This window comes from Malus domestica, chromosome 17, assembly GCF_042453785.1.
Source record: "Malus domestica chromosome 17, GDT2T_hap1".
NCBI classification, from domain to species: Eukaryota; Viridiplantae; Streptophyta; class Magnoliopsida; order Rosales; family Rosaceae; genus Malus; species Malus domestica.
This window is the reverse complement of record NC_091677.1, coordinates 17,358,639-17,379,038: the sequence shown is the minus strand read 5'-3', so window position 1 is coordinate 17,379,038 and position 20,400 is coordinate 17,358,639. Positions and strand designations below refer to the sequence as shown.

General features: G+C 38.9%; 2 protein-coding genes across 3 annotated transcripts; both read left to right on the top strand.

Moving 5' to 3' along the window:
- Window positions 1-7,635: 7,635 nt before the first annotated feature.
- On the top strand, window positions 7,636-10,133 carry LOC114822454 (uncharacterized). Its single transcript, XM_029096809.1, has 5 exons — window positions 7,636-7,688; window positions 8,750-8,898; window positions 9,250-9,545; window positions 9,645-9,782; window positions 9,897-10,133. Exons 1-5 carry the CDS (start codon window positions 7,636-7,638, stop codon window positions 10,131-10,133), a joined length of 873 nt encoding a protein of 290 aa, XP_028952642.1.
- Window positions 10,134-11,321: 1,188 nt separating this feature from the next.
- Window positions 11,322-17,382, top strand: LOC103414398 (DEAD-box ATP-dependent RNA helicase 20-like). Of its 2 annotated transcripts, none has more exons than XM_029097012.2 (14): window positions 11,322-11,494; window positions 11,720-12,087; window positions 12,251-12,430; window positions 12,554-12,712; window positions 12,940-13,094; window positions 13,326-13,418; window positions 13,601-13,686; window positions 13,765-14,000; window positions 14,317-14,544; window positions 16,139-16,185; window positions 16,381-16,473; window positions 16,596-16,836; window positions 16,931-17,042; window positions 17,150-17,382. In XM_029097012.2, exons 1-13 carry the CDS (start codon window positions 11,442-11,444, stop codon window positions 17,011-17,013), a joined length of 2,022 nt encoding a protein of 673 aa, XP_028952845.2. In that variant the 5' UTR covers window positions 11,322-11,441; the 3' UTR covers window positions 17,014-17,042; window positions 17,150-17,382. The 2 variants fall into 2 exon arrangements, with proteins under 2 accessions (XP_028952845.2, XP_008351011.3); XM_008352789.4 differs by having other exon boundaries at window positions 11,717-12,087.
- Window positions 17,383-20,400: the final 3,018 nt, after the last annotated feature.

The following is a 20,400-nucleotide window of genomic DNA, read 5'->3' as shown; positions in this document are numbered from 1 at the left end:
CTTTTCAATGAAGGACATGAAATGAGTGATTCTTTAGGGGAGTTGAGTAACTCAGAAGAGTGTAGAAACTACTCTTTTTATCGTCGAATCCGGAAGGAAGAAGTGGTTGTAGCTTTGAAGAAGATGAAGCATAAAAAAGCAATAGGCCCAGACAATATACCAATCGAAGTGTGGAAACTTTTGGGAGAGACAGGTATAACATGGCTCACTGACCTTTTCAATAGGATTTTGAAAACGAAGAAGATGCCAAATGAGTGGCGAACGAGCACTTTGGTGCCTATCTACAAGAATAAGGGCGACGTACAAAATTGCATGAACTATAGGGGTATTAAGCTAATGAGTCATACAATGAAGCTCTGGGAGAGAGTCATTGAGCATAGATTGAGGCAAGAGACACGGGTTTCGGACAACCAATTCGGGTTCATGCCAGGGCGCTCAACCATGGAGGCAATCTATCTCTTACGAAGATTGATGGAAAGATATAGAGATGGGAAAAAGGATTTACACATGGTCTTTATAGATTTGGAAAAAGCGTATGATAGGGTTCCAAGAGACATTCTTTGGAGGATTTTAGAGAAGAAAGGAGTACGAGTAGCATATATCCAAGTTATAAAGGATATGTATGAAGGAGCAAAGACTGCCGTAAGAACTCATGAAGGACAAACCGAAAGCTTTCCCATAACTGTAGGATTACATCAAGGCTCATCCTTAAGTCCTTACCTTTTTGCGTTGGTAATGGATGAGTTAACAGGACATATTCAAGATGATATTCCTTGGTGTATGCTTTTCGCAGACGATATAGTGTTGATAGATGAAACTCAGGAAGGGGTAAATGCAAAGCTTAACCTTTGGAGAGAAGTGTTGGAATCTAAAGGTCTTCGCCTAAGCCGATCAAAGACAGAATATATGGAGTGCAAGTTCAGTGCAAATGGAGGCCAAAACGAGTTAGGGGTGAGGATCGGAGATCAAGAAATACCAAAAAGCGACCGTTTTCGTTACCTAGGATCTATCTTGCAAAAGAACGGAGAATTAGATGGAGATCTCAATCATAGAATACAAGCTGGATGGATGAAGTGGAAGAGTGCATCCGGCGTGTTGTGTGACCGCCGTATGCCATTGAAGCTCAAGGGAAAATTTTATAGGACGGCAATAAGGCCGGCGATGCTGTATGGCACAGAATGTTGGGCGGTGAAACATCAACACGTACACAAAATGGGTGTAGCGGAGATGAGGATGCTTCGTTGGATGTGTGGGCACACGAGAAAGGATAAGATTAGGAATGAGGATATCCGGGGTAAAGTAGGAGTAGCCGAAATTGAAGGAAAGATGAGAGAAAATCGGTTACGGTGGTTTGGACATGTGCAAAGAAGGCCTACTGACGCTCCGATTAGAAGATGCGACTATGGGACAGAGGTTCAGGGCCGAAGGGGTAGAGGAAGACCTAGGAAAACTTTGGAAGAGACTCTAAGAAAAGACTTAGAGTACTTGGATCTAACGAAGGACATGACACAGGATCGAGCACAATGGCGTTCTAAGATTCATATAGCCGATCCCACTCAGTGACTTGGATTTTCCAAGTCTCCAACCGAGAAGTTTTCCTCACTCGGGAAATTAAGGGAACACTACCCCAACCTACATGCTCCACTCAGAAAGCTTCAACATACAAGCTTCAACAAAAGAAAATTCAAAGAACTTAGCGAAGAAGGCTTTGGTGTATTTAACACAATACGTTGAAATGAAGGAAAGCTTATTTATTGATATCCCCGATCAGCTACAAATATGTACATATACATGAGTCAAAATAAACACACAAGATGGAGCCTTCACAAAGGTTGCTTAGGAGAAGTCTCAGCAGTCGGTAGAGCCCCAGAAAGAGAAGGCACCGGAGGGGGATCATTTGGAGCCTCAGTACTGGACAGAACCCTAGAAGGAGGAGGCATCAGAGGTTGATCATTCGGAGCTTCATTACGCGGTACAGCCCCAGAAGACGAAGGCAATAAATGCCTTTGGAACAAACCCACAAATCTCTGATGATCAAGTAAAACCTGACCATCAGTTTCCTTCATCTGGTCAAGCTTCCTCTTCATGTTTGTAGCATAGTCATGTGCGAGCCGATGCAACTGTTTATTCTCATGCTTGAGCCCTCTAATCTCCTGTTTGAGACTCATCACTTCAGCCGCCAAGGATTCAACTTGGCGGGTTCGAGCACATAGGCGTTGGGCCATATTAGACACAGAACCTGCACACTGAACACTGAGAGCCAGCGAATCCTTAACAGCTAACTCATCAGACCGTTTGGAAAGTAGTCTGTTATCTTTGGGAGTGAGAAGGTTCCTGGCCACCACCGCAGCGGTCATATCATTCTTCATCACGGAATCCCCAACGGTAAGAGGACCAGTAGGGGAGACGAAGGATGGGCGCCATATGTTGTCTGGAGAAGGCGGGGCTGCCTCTTCAACAAGGTTCAAGTCAAAACGACGGTCGGAGGGGCCAGACATTTTCCAAGGTGTTGAAGAGAGAAGAGGTCGGACAAATCAAGATCTTAGAAGTGCAAGAATGAAGCTTCTACTGGTGGAGATTCAAGTGTGCTTTGGAACTTAATGCCAGCCTCTATAAAAATCTGCACTCGACGGAGCTTCAGAAAGCGAAGAGGCGCCTGCTCAGAAATCGAAGAGGCGTTTGCTTTCTCAAAAGCTGGGCTGCTTAGAGATCACGAGGGTTGATCTCAGAAATCGAAGAGGCGTTTGCTTTCTCAAAAGTTGGGCTGCTCAAAGACCACGAAGGCCGATCTCAGAAATCGAAGAGGCGCTCGCTTTCTCAAAAGCTGGGCTCCTTAGAGACCACGAGGGCCGATCTCAGAAATCGAAGAGGCACCTACTTTTCCAGCCTTGTCAGCACCCGTCACACGCACACTCAGCTTTGCAGAAATTATGGGCATTCTGTCGAAGACTTATGGGGAAGTAGAAAACACATGAATCTTACTGTTCAATCACCCACTTCCCACACGCAACAATAGCTCATGGGTACCACAGATAACTTTGCCAAAGTTCTTTGCCAAAGTTGAGCACGTGAAGCTTGCAGCTCCCACTACATCGCTCTGACCAAGAAGGGTAAAAGAATAGCAAAGAAACAGCACTAACAAAGTTTAGACCCATAAATTTTGAAGGTCTAGCTACCATATTATTACCCACAAGGGTAAAGGAACAGTACCACTGCTGGATAATTGGAAAGTCCCTGTGTGTCAACCTCTGCGCTTCGTGGCAAGGTAGACTAGCAAACATGCCCAACCTTTACTCACATTCGAGAAAACACTCCCAATAAGATTGCTTGCTCCAAAATCGAAGAGGCACCGTCCTCCGAATCTCGAGAGCCAGACTCCCAACATGACTACTTTCTTAAAAATCGAAGAGAGGGTAAAGGAACAGTACCATTGCTGGATAATTGGAAAGTCCCTGTGTGTCAACCTCTGTGCTTCGTGGCAAGGTAGACTAGCAAACATGCCCAACCTTTACTCACATTCGAGAAAACACTCCCAACAAGATTGCTTGCTCCAAAATCGAAGAGGCACCGCCCTCCGAATCTCGAGAGCCAGACTCCCAACGTGATTACTTTCTCAAAAATCGAAGAGACACTGCTCCCCGAATCTTCGAGAGCCAGACCCCCAGCATGATTGCTTTCTCAAAAATCGATGAGGCATCGTTCTCCGAATCAATCGAAGAGGCGCTCGCTTTCTCAAAAGCTGGGCTGCTCAGAGACCACGAGGGCCGATCTCAGAAATCGAAGAGACACCTACTTTTCTAGCCTTATCAACACCTGTCACACGCACACTCAGCTTTGCAGAAATTATGGGCATTCTGTCGAAGGCTTCTGGTGAAGTAGAAAGCACATGAATCTTACTGTTCAATCACCCACTTCCCACACGCAACAATAGCTCATGGGTACCACAAATAACTTTGCCAAAGTTCTCTGCCAAAGTTGAGCACGTGAAGCTTGCAGCTCCCACTACATCGCTCTGACCAAGAAAGGTAAAAGAATAGCAAAGAAACAGCACTAACAAAGTTTTAGACACATAAATTTTGAAGGTCTAGCTACCATATTATTACCCACAAGGGTAAAGGAACAGTACCACTGCTGGATAATTGGAAAGTCCCTGTGTGTCAACCTCTGTGCTTCGTGGCAAGGTAGACTAGCAAACATGCCCAACCTTTACTCACTTTCGAGAAAACACTCCCAACAAGATTGCTTGCTCCAAAATCGAAGAGGCACCGTCCTCCGAATCTCGAGAGCCAGACTCCCAACATGACTACTTTCTCAAAAGCGAAGAGAGGGTAAAGGAACAGTACCATTGCTGGATAATTGGAAAGTCCCTGTGTGTCAACCTTTGTGCTTCGTGGCAAGGTAGACTAGCAAACATGCCCAACCTTTACTCACATTCGAGACAACACTCCCAACAGGATTGCTTGCTCCAAAATCGAAGAGGCACCGCCCTCCGAATCTCGAGAGCCAGACTCCCAACATGATTACTTCCTCAAAAATCGAAGAGACACTGCTCTACGAATCTCGAGAGCCAGACCCCCAGCATGATTGCTTTCTCAAAAATCGAAGAGGCATCGTTCTCCGAATCTCGAGAGCCAGATACCACAGACCACTTTTTCAAAGTGCTCTGACAGAGTTAAAACATGTGAAACTGGCAGCTCCCACTACCGTGCTATGACCAAGCAGGGTAAAGGAATAGCATTATTACTTGTTGTTAGGGAGACTCCTATATATGTCGACCTCCATCCCTAACGGACAGGCAGACCTAAAGGAATAGCATTATTTCTTTCCCCCCGATAATACCTCTGCAAACAAGCTATACTAGAGCAAGAATATCTCATATCATCAGGGTTAAAAGCAAGAGTATCCCATATCATGCTTTTTCTCTATCTTTTCCTTTGGCCTTGTTTTTACCTGCAAGACAAGGAGAAAGAGAGCAATCAGTCAGCACTTGGAATCAAGCTTCCAGCCAGGAACTGACTGCCTGGAACCCCTTACCTGATTACTTACCTGGCATTGCTCTCGAGTACTCATCTTCAACATCTTATGTTTCCAGGGAAGATTCCGCATCTGCTTGAGGAACAGATAGGGCAAGTGCGAAGGATACAAGGAAGCATGTGGAGACAAGCGTAATAGCACACGTGCCGATACATCTATTACTCTGTCAAAAGCAAAAGTATCCCATATCAGCAGGGTGGAACGTACTCTAGATTTGATGGACTTGTTTTGACCCTCAAATTCTTCAGTCGGCCTTATACTCTGGAGGAAACCAGAAAACCCTCCAGCTCAGTTCAAGAATAAGCCTGTGGAAAGTTACTTCTTCAAAAGCAAAAGTATCTCATATCATCTCTTCTCATTTTTCTTCTCTTTATCCTTCATGCTGCTGCAAGATGGGGAGAAGGTGAACAATCAGTCGGAGCTCTGATTGCTTACCTTGTCTGTCACCTCTTTCAGCAGACCCCCTAGCTCGGCGACTTGGGGGACTCCTACTACATGGTTTGTATCGCGCTTGACCAAGCCTGAGACTACAAGTAAGCTTCAAGTGAAATTGATACATTACCTTGTGCATCTCCACCAGTTAAAGATACCACCCCTGGATGGAGGAAGAGTACTTCCAGAGAAGATGCCACATCTACCTATGAGACAGATAAGGCAAGTCAAGACGACACCACACTCCGATACTTAGAAGTTTCGTGATTACGAGATCATTCTCCCACAATATTTCCTAATGTCATTTGTACTAAATCATTCACTTGTACTCACTAAAGGAGAGCTTGAACCTATGTACTTGTGTAAACCCTTCACAATTAATGAGAACTCTTCTATTCCGTGGACGTAGCCAATCTGGGTGAACCACGTACATCTTGTGTTTGCTTTCCTATCTCTATCCATTTATATACTTATCCACACTAATGACTGGAGCAATCTAGCGAAGATCACAAAAAGCGACCGTTTTCGCTACCTAGGATCTATCTTGCAAGAGAACGGAGAATTAGATGGAGATCTCAACCATAGAATACGAGCTGGATGGATGAAGTGTAAGAGTGCATCCGGCGTGTTGTGTGACCGTCGTAGGCCACTGAAGCTCAAGGGAAAATTTTATAGGACGGCAATAAGGCCAGCGATGTTGTATGGCACAGAATGTTGGGCGGTGAAGCATCAACACGTACACAAAATGGGTGTAGCGGAGATGAGGATGCTTCGTGGGATGTGTGGGCACACGAGAAAGGATAAGATTGGGAATGAGGATATCCGAGGTAAAGTAGGAGTAGCCGAAATTGTAGGAAAGATGAGAGAAAATCGGCTCCGATGATTTGGACATGTGCAAAGAAGGCCGACTGACGCTCCGGTTCGAAGATGTGACTACGGGACAGAGGTTCAGGGCCAAAGGGGTAGAGGAAGACCTAGGAAAACTTTGGAAGAGACTCTAAGAAAAGACTTAGAGTACTTGGATCTAACGGAGGACATGACACAAAACCGAGCGCAATGGCGTTCTAGGATTCATATAGCCGACCCCACCTAGTGGGAAAAGGCTTTGTTGTTGTTGTTGTTGTATATATCGTGGGTGTTATACTTGGTTTATTATTTGATTAAAGTACTTATTTCTATTGATAACGTATTATATAGTTTATAAATTTGATCTATCTTGTATTACTCTTGTGTAAAATCATGGAGTATGTAGCCTTACTCTTCATTTATTTCAACAAGAAGCGATAGCGAATTATCAGTTATGACCGGATAATGTTTACAAGAATTACTCCATGGATGTACGTTAATTCTTTTGTTTCTGTAACCAATTCATTGATCAAGTAATAATTTCCATGAAACATATTAATATTACCGCCTATGAGTTAGTTATTTACCATTGGTGGATGTAAAGTATGAGGATTGCTTTCGCGATGAGAATTGTCAAGGAAACTCCTTCAAAAATAGGACTTTTTTATAGACTCTCCGTCATCTAACATTTGTGGCATAATATTTTTTAATATTGGTATGAGAATTATGCGATTACAGAATGAAACTCGGTCTTGTATTTTTTTCATGCTTGCAATAGTGTCATTGGGCAAATTTTAATTGCTTCATGTCAATCACGATAATGTCTAGTTTGAGAAATTAATCTCGCAATTTAATTCCTAATCTTTTACTTCTTCATCCAAGAGATTGTAAATTTGTAATGCTTCTTCATGTTTTGCACCAAAAAAAATTGGACGATCGATATCTCAATCTCACACGAGCAAATAGGTAGACCTGTTCTTCGTGGATGTGCCTCTGCCCTCATTGGTTCATGTTGATGTACGGACGAGGACCCACATTAATGGTTTTGTTTTCCTTTTTCAAATTTTTTTAATATGAAAAGGAAACAAAAGGGTAGGTGGTCTGAACGATAAAACCCTAAACCCACTCTCTGTTGACAGAGCTCCCCATTTTCTAAAGCCAGCTCTCACTCTTTTGCCAGAACTCCCATTTTCTAAAACCAGCGCTCTCCACTCTCTTTTGACAGAGCTCCCCATTTTCTAAAGCCAGCTCTCACTCTATTGCCAGAGCTCCCATTTTCTAAAACCAGCGCTCTCAGTGAAGAGGGAGAGAGAGAGAGGGAAAATGCCGCCCAGAAAAACGAAAGCTCAGCCCAAGAAAACCGAAATACAAATGAGGTAACTAGCTCTTCTACTGAATTAATTTTAATTCAAAATGAGCATCCGGCATTTAAAGATGCAACATCAAAGGAATTAGAGATTAGGCTTCTTAGAAAAAAAGATTAGGCTTTTGCAATTGAAAACGGGATTTGGTAAACCACCCATGTATTGACTGATTTCTTCACACACATCTTCTAATTACGATTTCTCCTCTTTCTCATCATTTGTAGTAGGTCTCTCTCTATTTTCTTTCTGTTGGTTTTTAATGGTATATGGCTTGTGTATGTATGTGGATTCCAACGATTTGCAACGAAGAGGATGGGTTCAGTAATTTTTTCTGTGGCATTGTGCTTGTGATATTTCTTATTTTATTAGTTTTTGTTGTTATTTTGTGTTGGTTGATTTTATTATCGGGTTTTGATCATTTTGTCAGCTTATGAATTGCTGATTTTTTAGTTGGGTTTGATCTATTGCATCTATACTCGATTAGGTACGATAAGTTAGACACATTTGATTAGGCACTATAATGTAGATGCATTCGATTATGTACTATAATGTAGACGCATTCGGTTAGGTGCTATGATTTAGGTGCGTTCAACTAGGTAGTATGATTTAGGTGTGTTCAACTAGATACTATGATTTAGGTGCGTTCAACTATATACTATGATTATGTGTGTTTAGCTAGGTACTAATATTTAGATACAGACACTTCTTTGGTGTATTATACATGTGATACCTTAACTTTTTTTCATCTTGTAATTTAGGCATGATGATATGAAAAATCTTTTCAGGCACCATAATCATGGAAGAAATCAAGCGTAAATTAATCAAAGTCAAAATTAGTTCCTAATAATTTCGAACATACCAACAAGGTAGAATAATTAATTACAGGGGCACAATGGGAACAAAAAGAGCCATTAAAGAGTTTAAAAATAACAAAATATGAGTTATAATAATCATGATGACATGGACGACTAAGATGAGATATCTAATCCTACACCAGGTTTTAATGAAAAATTAATCTAATACAAGGATTAAAATTCATTTACCCATTAATATTTTTAATTTCTTTTATGCAGGAAAATGTATTTGGAGAAAATGGAACGTTTTCAACTAACAAAAGAGTGGCAAGACTGTATGGATGCAGTGTGGAGAAGGAACGGAAAAGCAAAAATCATAGACTGGAGAAAAGAAGGGATTCTTCCTCCTGTTCAGAAGCATACAAGACGTAAGTTTTTTTTTTTTTTTTCGTTTTTTTTTCTTGTGCATTTTTTTCTTTCTATATGGTTGAATTTTGGAGTAGAAAATTCTTGTAAAAAAGCACAAATGTCATTGATTATAGGCCCCATAGGAGAGGTGTCTTCCTCCTCTTTTTGCATGACAGCCATGGCCATGATAGAGTCCCCTTTGAAGTGAAATTGCACAGGGTTCTAATTAATTATATTTTTTATTGTATTGGAATATACTTGTGTAGAAGAATTTTCGGATGAGAAGTTCAAAAGTAGGCGTAAAAAATTGAGTATTTGTTTTAGGTCTGGGTTTCTCTCTGTTTAATTGTTGCAATTATGTTTATTTTCAGCGGTATGTGTCTCTACCAGTGTTTGTAGTTGCGTATCAGCGCACTACTTTATGCGTATTGGAGGATCTGCACCAGCTATACTCTCGTTAGAGAGTATAGCGAGGGGTGTTTTTGATGAGCGTGCTGTAAAGGCCCGGATGGATGTTATTAAAAAAGATAGGGAAGATGTGCTCGTGGGGAAGATGCATCCGGATTGCGACATTAGCGTAGTGGACGCGCTTCGCTATGCATGCAGGTTCGGACTTCCTCTTGAGGAGGACTGGCCATTTGGCCAACCAGCACCAGTAAGATCGTTGGTGAGTTTCTATTTAAATCTCTTTATTTTTGTTATAATTATATTTTTGTTCTAACTACAACAAATTAAATTAATATTTTAATTTTTTTTTTTTGTGAAGGATAAATTGCACAAGTTCATGGTTCATGATTACAGGGAACTTGAGGGTGCTGATGAAGTATCCATAAAACACATGTTAAAGCAATTCCCGTTGCTATGTGAGGCTTATTTTTCAGATGCAGTCCACGAATACAAAGCTGTAAGTTTATTTTCGTAACTTCAGTTTAAAGTTTAAACTTTTTAGATAAATATTTTATGGCTGCAATAATTTAAATTGATTGATTAGTTAGACATGTGTTTTTTTGTTTTACAGGACACCATTTATACCAGAGAAGATAATCGACGTAGAAGGAAGATTGAGCTACATGCCATGGTATTGGTTGGTTGGGGCTGTGACGTTGAGGGCAAGGAGTATTATATCGTGATGAGCAACTGGGGAAGAGAATGGGGGGACGAAGGCTATGGCTATTTAGAGAAGGAGTTAATTGACGCAGTGTATTATCCGATGATCCTGCCCTTGAAGACTATGCCACCACCTATCGACCTTTGATCACTATATATTTCTTTTGGTTCAAAAATTAACTTTACAATCAGAATATCTGTAGCTGGATATATATTATATGTTACTTGGCTCGAATCGAACCGTACGTTTGCTTCTAATTCTCAAGTCGTACGTGCAAGAGTTTTATTATTTCATATATATATATATATATATATATATATATATATATATATATATTAATGAATTGTTTTGCGACTTCTCGTTAATAATCTAAACTACCAAAAGCTAGTAAAATGACTATTTAATCTTTTATCACAAAACAAAATGATGAGTAATAATGTAATTTCACATATTTAAATTTTATTGTTTTTTATTGAATTCTCATCTACAGGTGATGTTAAGATATTTTTAATATTAAAAAAAAAAAACAAAACAAAAACCTCGCACTCCTACCCATGTTTTCTCTCCCACTTTCCTTCCCCCTTTTATTATTATTATTATTATTATTATTTAATAAAAGTGTTCTTACACACACAAAGTGTGTAAACAAATGTTAGTAGTTACTGAAGAAAACATATTAATTTGGATCAAATTGAAAAATTGATTAAATAATATATTTATTCTATAGTTGTACGTATGAGATAACATTCAACTTCTTTACTTATCCAGATATAAAACGTCTGACATATTCTCCACGGCCTTTGAAGATTATGATCGTCTAAGTTTTCAAATCGTTTTAAAACACAAAATCTTATTGAACAATACTCCTAATTATATAGAATTCATCATTTTCATCATTTCATGTATGATTCGGATTTACATACTATGGAATCAGTCATCAATATAATTTCACTCTGCACGTAACTTACTCTCTGTACCTATATTATTTTTTTATTAAATTATCAATATCTCTTTAAACTCATAATTTACTTACCAAATTACAATCACACATCCAATTTAATATGTAAATTTACAACCATTTAAAAAAATAAAAAAAACCCAAAAATTAAAGCCACGTTGTCTCCTTCAAACAAGTACGTCGTCTATCCTGTTAGTTATTTGTGATTTAATAAAAATAGAAATCAAATCAAAATTAATACGTTAGCAAAAACTCAATCAAATAAATAAATAAATAAAATAAAAATTACGGGGTTGGTCATGGCCCCAGTCCACATGATATCTGACCTTCAAAAAGTAGGAATAAGCCTATATAATGATGGGCTTGATCCAAATCGAACTAGATCAGCCGCGATCAGAAACCTAAATAAAAGCAACAAAATAATCTTACCTGGTTAAAATTTCCAACGGGATCGTAACTGGTACCAAAATCTGTAACCCTAACTTGCTATCTCGAATATGGCGAAGCGCTCCGATGACCCCAATTCTTACCGTTGTGGGACAAAAAGAAGGTAACTCCTCTCTTTCTCTCTCTCTGTCTCTCTCTCTCTCTCTCTCTCTCTCTCTCTCTCTCTCTCTCTCTCTCTCTCTCTCTCTCTCTCTCTCTCTCTCTCTCTCTCTCTCATGGGGAATTGTGGGTACGAATTTAAAGTTGCTAACTTTTGTTAGTACTTAGCAGTTACCCGGCCGAGAGGTGATTGAAAAACTTCTTAAGTTTGTGTTGTTTGTTTCAGTAGGTTGGATGCTGTTGGTGGTGGTGCTACGGGAGGCTGTCGTCGCTCGGCACGTTTAGCACAGCATTATGATGCCGATGCTGCTCAAGGCACCGCCGCCGGGGTCAATGAGTCCAGGAGGCAGCGGAGGAAAATTACTGCTCAAGGCACCGCCGCCGAGGTCAAGCAGTCCAGGAGGCAGTGGAGGAAAATTGCTGCACAAGGCGGCACGCCTGATACGCAGGACCACCACAAGATGGAGATTACTACTGATGGCACCTCTTATACGCCCGAAGACGTCGAGGAGTATCGGCTACGGAGGGGAATCCGTGTTGTAGGCTGGGATGATATTCCAAACCCCATCAGGACCTTCGATGACACTGGGTTTCCGCGTACCTATGTTTATTTTTTTCTTGTATTAAACAAATTACCTTGTCATACAATATAACAAACATACATTTCCATCTGAATGTGTATATATATATATATATATATATATATATATATATATATATATATATGTATTGAATTCTTCAATTCTCGTGACCATCGCAGAAAATGTTATACAAGAATTTTCAAAAGCTGGATTTGTTAGACCTACACCAATTCAAGCTCAAGTATGGCCAATGGATTTGGAGGACCATGACCTCATTGGTATTGCTCAACCAGGATCCGGGAAGATGCTAGCGTATCTGATCCCTGCAATTCTCCATGTAAACTCCCAGCCAAAACGATGTGAGTATTATGTATGTTAGTTATCCTTAAGATAATCAAATCCAAGCTCTTTGAATCATATATTTGGTGTATATATATATATGAATCAGGAATAAAGTTTTCCATTTTATAATTTTCCTTCAGCTCGTGGTGGAGATGGCCCAATAGTATTGATTTTGACTCCCACAATTCAACGTGCTGAACAAATCCAACAGGAGGGTGCTAAATTTGCTGCAGCTTACAACATTAAAGTCTTATCGGGCTTGCACCTGCTAAAGCATGAAAATTCTGGTCAGACTTGTGGTAGGCGGTAGCGGTGGCGGTGGCGGAGAACTACATTTTACTATCTATTGCTATTGTTTTGCTACTGTGACTGAATTTTCATGTGTCGGACGTTTGCTACTTGTTTTTCTGTTATAGGCTTTGGTTATGGTAACATGCAATTTTGTGTAGGTGGTGATTTTAAGGGGATTTCTTGTTTGAGTACACAGTTATTCTTCTTATTGATTGCATTTAATATTTTGGCTCAGGAGGTGGGATTTTAATCGACACACTTAGTAGCTTGCTTGTTTTGTTAAAGAGCAAAAGTACGAACTTGAAAAGTGTCACATACCTTGTGTTGGATGGTGCTGATTGGATGCTATCAGACACGCATGAGTCTCAAATACGAAATATATTATCTGAGGTTTGACATGTTACCCTTAATTGGTTCTTCATACCTGCAGTGCTATGTTTTCAATGTCAATCTCTTGAAAAGCTGGAAAACATTATTGGATTCCATTAAAGGGGTCATATGAACTCTGTAGCATGTTTAAATTCCCTTACACACGTGTGTGAGTGTGCGTGCGTGTTTATATATCAAAGTTTATGTTCAGTTGAAATTGTCATTTGCTATCTGTGGGTTTGTTGAATACAGATTCGCTCAGACTGTCAAAAATCATTCTGGAGTACTGGCTGGTCAGAAGAGGTTGATAAACGGGCAAAGCTATTCCTTCACAACTCTTGCAAAGTAATGTATCTTACAATTTTTTTTCCATCACATATTCGTTTTTAATTATTGTTAGTGGATGAAATTGGTAGTCACATAATGTCCTTTTAATTCTATCTTGTGATTGCAATAGTACTCTTGGCGTATTTTCTCATGTGCAATACCCAATACATGTTTGATATTAATCTTTGGATGTTCAACAGGTTCAAATAGTTTGTCCAGATCTGAAAGTGACACCTCCGGTTGACCAAATTGTTTACGTCCTTACTGAAGATCAGAAATATAACAAGTAGGGGACATTCTAATGGTTGACTCCGTGCAGTTTGTTTGAGGTTATATATATCTCTGATTTATTTCAAATTTTCAGGTTGGTCGCGCTGCTATATGGTATATCGGATGGCAGCAGAGTAGTGATATTCATGGATACAAAGAAAGGACGTGAATCACACGATCAGATCGCCCTGCAGCTTTGCACGGCCGGCCTGCCCGCAGCCTCGTTTCATGAAAACAAAAGTCAAGCTGAAAGGATCGGTATTACCTCTAAGTTTCAAGCTGGCAAGATCCCTATAATGATTGCAACAGATGTAGCTGCTCGTGTTCTAGGTATTAATAGAATTTCTCTTGGTTTGTGAAAGACTTGAAATGAACTCTTTTTTGGTTGTGCATCATCAACAGTTGCATCTATTATTACTATTATAATTTTATTTAGAAAGAAATTTACGTTCTTCAATCTCATCACATTTGAAGGCTTTATTTGATTTACTAGTCGACATCCCCCTTTCCAAAATCATGTCCTGTTAGTAACCTAGGGTTTGTGGGTTGAGGTGTGTCAACCTGGCAAATTTTTGTTGAATGCGTTTATCCTGTGAAATGGCCAGAAGCCTTGTTTCTAATCATCTGTTTTATGCTTAATTTGCAGATCTGAAGGATGTGAAATATGTTATCAATTACGACTTTCCAGGATCCCTTGATGATTATGTTTACCACATTGACCGTTTTGGAAGTGCTGCAGCAGGAGGAACAGCATACACATTCTTTACAACTGCTGATGCTGGATGCGCAAAGGAACTTACCATCTTACTCAAGAAAGCTGGACAGTATGTTAGTTCTGAATTGGAACAACTGGGGCGTGATGTAACATATCCAGGTCAGTAACTACAAACACTAGGGTAAATAATGTTGTACACACATTGTCATATACACACGCGATGGGCTATGATGCACGGATACTTCTGTTTGGTCCCTTATCCCGTATTTGATCCCTTATCCTGTATTTGATACTTGATCGGATATTATACTTGCCCGATACTCATCCAACACGTACCCTGGTTGATGGACACGAATTTGACATGATGGATACACGTATCCTACATTTAGGATACATTTACACTTTCAAAAAAGGTAATGAGGAGGAGAAAATTAATAAGAGACATCTATAATTGAAAGTTGCTGAATACAAAGAGTTTCCCTCTAATTAAAAGTTTAAAACCATGAATACGACTCTCACACTTCTTATACAGTATAAAGATGATTAGATTTCGAACTTTTTTTCTCTAACACACAACTTAAATGTACTTGAATTTGAATGATGAATTATGTTGTAAAATTATATTTTTGTTGCTATATACATTTTTATTTGCTGTATCCATAGCGTATTGTATCTTAATTTTTAGAGATTTTCTGTATTGTCGTGTCATATCGCCGTAACCATATCCATCCTCTATAGGCGATGGGTAAATTATTTAGTTTCAGGTTCAGTTATGGTTACTGTGTTATCCACCTAGAACCCTTACCCAAAACGAAACCGTTTTCATTTTTTAATGAAAGAATAAAAACATTTATTATATGGAGAACTGGTTATAAATAATCATGTACTAAAAAATTTGGAAGTTCATGCTGGTAATTATATGCATTATATCATTACTAGTATAAATAATATGCTTATCAATTATCAGTAGTATAATTATTTTCATGGTAATAAATATTTAAAAATATTTGTTATATGCATATATATCAATTTTATTAGTATTAGTAGTCTATTTAATCTCATTTTTATTTAAAATCCACTATCTAATTAGTATCTAATAAATATAAAAATACCATAATGGGGAAAACTGTTACCCAATGAAAAATCTGTTATCTGATGGGTTGGGTTACGTGAAAACCCATTAAGGGATTCTACGGTTTTGTGTTCGGAGAAAATAAACGGTTTTGGGTATGGGGATGTGTGTCATCAAAACCCGATCCGCCCCATTGCCCTCCTGTCCTCCGAACACCCTGTATACTAGATGCTTTCATATGATTTCTTAGGGTATTATATAAATTTTGTTGCTTTGATCTCACATCTCGTCGCCGTTCTTCATTTAAGCCTAAAACTTGTTTAGCTGCTGTACTCCAATATTGATGGTTGGTACTTTTTTTTGGGGTGTGCTATCCACACATCCCTTTTTACTTCTCACACACCCCTTGTTAATTTTTATCCATTGATCTTCTTCGATTCATCTGATCCAACGGCTGAAAACCAAAAAGGTGTGGGAGAAGTAAAAAGGGTTGTGTGGATATCGCACCCTTTTTTTTTATGGTTTATGATTCGGGTATGCAAACATATTGTTAATCTTCGACTTCCGATTATTTATTTATTTGGGTATGATTGATGGCGAAACATATTATCAAGATTTAGTACTTTTGAAATTCATTTCTTTTTTGGATTTATGATATGGGTATGAATTGATGTCTTCCAGGAACCTACATACCTCGTACGTGGCGCTGGGAGGCTAACAACAAAATGGTATATGTGAATATGTGTGCACGCGCTGCTTGGTTGCAGCTTACTTTACTGTGCATTTGCATATAAGAACATTAAATAATGGCATGCACCATCTGTGCTAATACATAGTGTACTACACATTTGCATTTGCATATAGGACCATAAAGTAAGGTTTATATGTTGCTAACTTTGTTCCGCTTGCCTTTATTTAAACAGACTGGATATGGTCATTTCTCTCCTATGTATCTGCCTTACCCCAATACTAAAAAACATGCACGTTACGCCCTGGAGGAAATCAGGAAAATAAAGGTTCTGATCTGAATTTGTAATAGCTGCTGCTCTATTTCTTACGTTAGCATGTTCTGTTTTACGAGTAATCTTTAATAGTGCACTTGTTTTAATATAATATTCTGCATGGCTTTCTTTTTTAGGGGCTCCAAGCGCATTTTGTGAGAGTGGTTGAGGCATACGAATTCTCTACCTTGTGTTTTTTTGTTAGTATGACTTATCTAACTTTTGAGGCCGCTGACCCCGCAACTTACGAAAAGAAGATTTACCGAGCAATAGTTGTTAAGGCGAGTGGCAAAAAGGATTTGATGTTGTTTGGTATGGTCAATTCTGATGGCCTTTTGTCAAAAATGCATGACATCAGAGAAGGAGTCGAATATCCAAGTAAGTATCAGCTGTCTGAAGCACTTAAAATTCAGAGAACTTTCAAATTAGTGAATATTTGGGGTTCTTAATTATCATGCATTTCATTTGTCAGTCTATGGTATCTGGCGAGAAGACGATGAAGACGATGAGGATGATGAAGTAGAGGAAGATGACGATGAAGACAATGATGAATGATGGGGCACGAGTCTCATTGACAATAAGCGGTAAATTTGATGTTTTATTATGTTTGCGATTTTATTTTTGAAACTTTATAATAAAGAAGAGAATACTTATCTGCACTGATCTATATCATAAATATAATGATTTGCAGGCAACTGTTATTGCAATGATTAAGAATTTAAGAGAATGGAAGAAGCCGGCCAGGGCGGGGCTACTGCAGGCTAAGGCAATCTAAAATGACTCTGGATGTTGATTAGGCTTGTTTTGGAGACCGTAAATTACGTAATATGTGGTTGTGTTTGGATATGAGAGTTGGAAAACCCAATGACTATGTATTATACTTCAGTAGACCTAAACTAACTAATTTCGACGTTGATATCAAAACTGGGTGTCAATGGTTGCTTCATTTGCTATGTCGCGTTTGCACAAAGGTAATCCGAATCAAAATGCAGAATTAGTTCTGATTTGGAATACGCCATGTCTAACGAACATTGAGAATCAAAAAGTTGACGGGACTCACTTGAATTTTAGAATTCGTCTCCATAATTTGGAGGAATTGGAGTTCCTATGTTTAGCTGGTACTTAAATTCTTGGTTTTTTGGAGAATCGGAATGGATTTTTTGTTTCCTATTATACCCTTCTCTTATTTCTAAAGGGATCATTTTAGTTCCGGTTTCTAGTTGACTTAATTGTTAAAATGAAACATTGTTTGTTTAAATAGTTTGATTGAAGTCCTAAAATCATTTAAGAAAATTAACTCCTGCATTTATACATTTAATATCCCATTATGAAATTTAAACAAAATCAAATAATATTTTTATAATATAATAATTACTTAAAAATCAATAATATAATAATATTGTTCTTCGTATAGTTATTGACATACCTCGATCCAGAATGTCTACTAGGACTTTGAATCGAGCTGAGCTAGCTGACACCTGAAAGGTGACGAAGCCATAAAGTGTAGTGATGTGGAAAATGTGAATAAATTTAAACCTAAAAGTGCCTAAATACAAGAATGAGCTGGTGAGCGGGATTGAACCCATATCACACGTGATGTAGAGCATAAGTAAAGAACATCAAGGGTAATAGAGGAATTACACCATCGGTAGTATTTCCATTACAACAGTTTGCCAGAAATCCTCATCGACACGATAGCTCAGCCACTAAAACCTGGAGGGGCAAAAAAACAAGGGTGAGTGGGCCTAAAAATAAAGTTTTATAAAACATTTTTGAAAACATTGTAATCTCTCTTCGTAAAACCAGTATAGTTTCCAGAAAATCATACTACGTATAAGTAATCAACAGTAAATCTAGAAATATCCCAAATCATAATATCTCAATAGTAGCATAATAAAATCAGATGCTAATCAATCTATGCAGACACACGAGTTGGAGTTGCCTAATGCCACCTGTACGACTTTAGCATAATCAAATCATGTGCTCATCAATCTATGCTAGCACACACTAGTCGAAGTTGCCTAATGCAACCTGTACGACAAACTGTTTAAGTTGCCTATTGCAACCTGTACAACATAGGTGTAATCATAATATATGCTCTAATGCTACAATCACGTGAAGACTGGCGCTATTCGCGATCACATACGAGTTAGAGTTGCCTATTACAACCTGTACGACAATATGTCGGAGTTGCCTATTGCAACTTGTACGACATAACTGGCACCTACTTAGATCCAAGGCGAGCGTGTGGTGCAGATGTGAACAACATATGAAAGAATGGCCATGGACCTGGGTGAGCACTAACACCGGGTGCAGCAATGATGAGCAGACTACATAAATATAATCATGCCATAACAATTCAATAATTCTAATAAACAATTCTAGTCAAATATCATACTATTCATGACCATAAATATAATTAAGGCATCCCCTTAATAATAAGCTTACCTGTGCATCTCGTAGGATCATTTCATTTGTAAACACGAATTTTCCTAGGATGAATGAAACAAGAACACATGTACAAAATATATTTTGTATTAATTTTGGGGTTACAATTTCCTTTACAATTTGATCATCTGATTCTATATTCTTAATGGTGTAGAGTTGTGGATGGGCTATTGATCCAAAGGGCCGTCGGGACTTGATCTTAGGATGAACAGTGGTGCATATTTGTTGATATTGTTGATCCAAAGGGTCGTTGGGGCTTGATCTTAGGATGAACGAGGATTAACGGATCTTCAAGGGCCTTTGGGCTTGATCTTGATGAACAGATGAACGGATCTTCAAGTGGCCTTTGGGGCTTGATCTTGATGAACGATGAACGGATCTTCAAGGGCCTTTGGGCTTGATCTTGATGGACATTTCTCCAAAGATTTGACAAAGAACGAAGAGAGCTTTCTCGATCCTTCGGGATTCTTGGGAATTTGGGAGGTTGGATGTTTCAAAGCTTTAGAGTTTCAAAGCTTCAAGGATTTGGGGAATTCTCTTCCAATTTGGGAGTAGAGAAATGTATATGTGAATTGGTGAATGGAAATGAATGAAATTGGTTTCTATTTATAGATTTTTTCAAGGCCTAATTTTGAATATAATATTCAGATGAAATAAGGTGTTGACACGTGTCATGTTTGATGACTTTTCCGACTTTTTTTTATTTTTCGTTGAGTCATATGCTATGTGTAAAATTTATGTGACATGTGAGCGTTGAAATTTTAATTATTGGTCAACATTTATTTCACCGAAATTTCGATGTCTACAAATGCCCCCACTTCAAGGCGCGTCGTATACATGTGCTTGTCACGTGTAGAAGATGTGTTTTGAAGTCCTTTAATGTAGACGTCGATCAAAGGGCCGTTAAGGCTTGATCTTTGATTGGGTTGGAAGTTTCTTCAAGGGTCGTCGATGCTTGATCTTGAATAAAGCTGACAGTTTCTTCAAGGGCCGTTGGGGCTTGATCTTGAATAAAATTGAAAGTTTCTTCAGCTTTGCTGGAGACGAATCGACACATGTATTTGTTATGCTTGTTGACTTTCCACATGCTTGATCTTGAACTGGGCTGGAGGGTGTTTTTTTTTTTTTTGGTTTCCTCCAAAGGACTTTCCACAGACTTAATCTTGAATTGGATTTGATTCAACGGTGGTGGACACTTGATCTTGAATCAAGCTTTTGATTCTTCAAACGCCGTTGAGGCTTGATCTCGAAGGATTTAACTTAAGGGTGGTGGACACTTGATCTTGAATCGGACTTGTGATTTCTTCAAGGGCTGTTGGTGGCTTGATCTTTAAGGATTTGATTCAAGGGTGGTGAATCGACACGTGCAGTTCACAACGCCTTAGCAAGTCGACTAAAGAATTTGAGGGTCAAAACAAGTCCGCCAAATCTAGAGTACTTGCAACCCTGATGATATGAGATAATTTTGCTTTTGAAGAAGTTGCTTTCCACATG

What these genes read in the sequence shown, in the direction of transcription:
- LOC114822454 (XM_029096809.1), top strand. Translation starts at nt 7,636, where the DNA reads ATGCCGCCCAGAAAAACGAAAGCTCAGCCCAAGAAAACCGAAATACAA. An exon ending in CAGCACCAGTAAGATCGTTG is followed by an intron (nt 9,546 to 9,644) that starts GTGAGTTTCTAT and finishes TTTTTTGTGAAG; the next exon opens with GATAAATTGCACAAGTTCAT. An exon ending in CAGTCCACGAATACAAAGCT is followed by an intron (nt 9,783 to 9,896) that starts GTAAGTTTATTT and finishes TTTGTTTTACAG; the next exon opens with GACACCATTTATACCAGAGA.
- LOC103414398 (XM_008352789.4), top strand. Translation starts at nt 11,442, where the DNA reads ATGGCGAAGCGCTCCGATGACCCCAATTCTTACCGTTGTGGGACAAAA. An exon ending in CGTTGTGGGACAAAAAGAAG is followed by an intron (nt 11,495 to 11,716) that starts GTAACTCCTCTC and finishes TGTTTGTTTCAG; the next exon opens with TAGGTTGGATGCTGTTGGTG. An exon ending in GAAGATCAGAAATATAACAA is followed by an intron (nt 13,687 to 13,764) that starts GTAGGGGACATT and finishes TCAAATTTTCAG; the next exon opens with GTTGGTCGCGCTGCTATATG.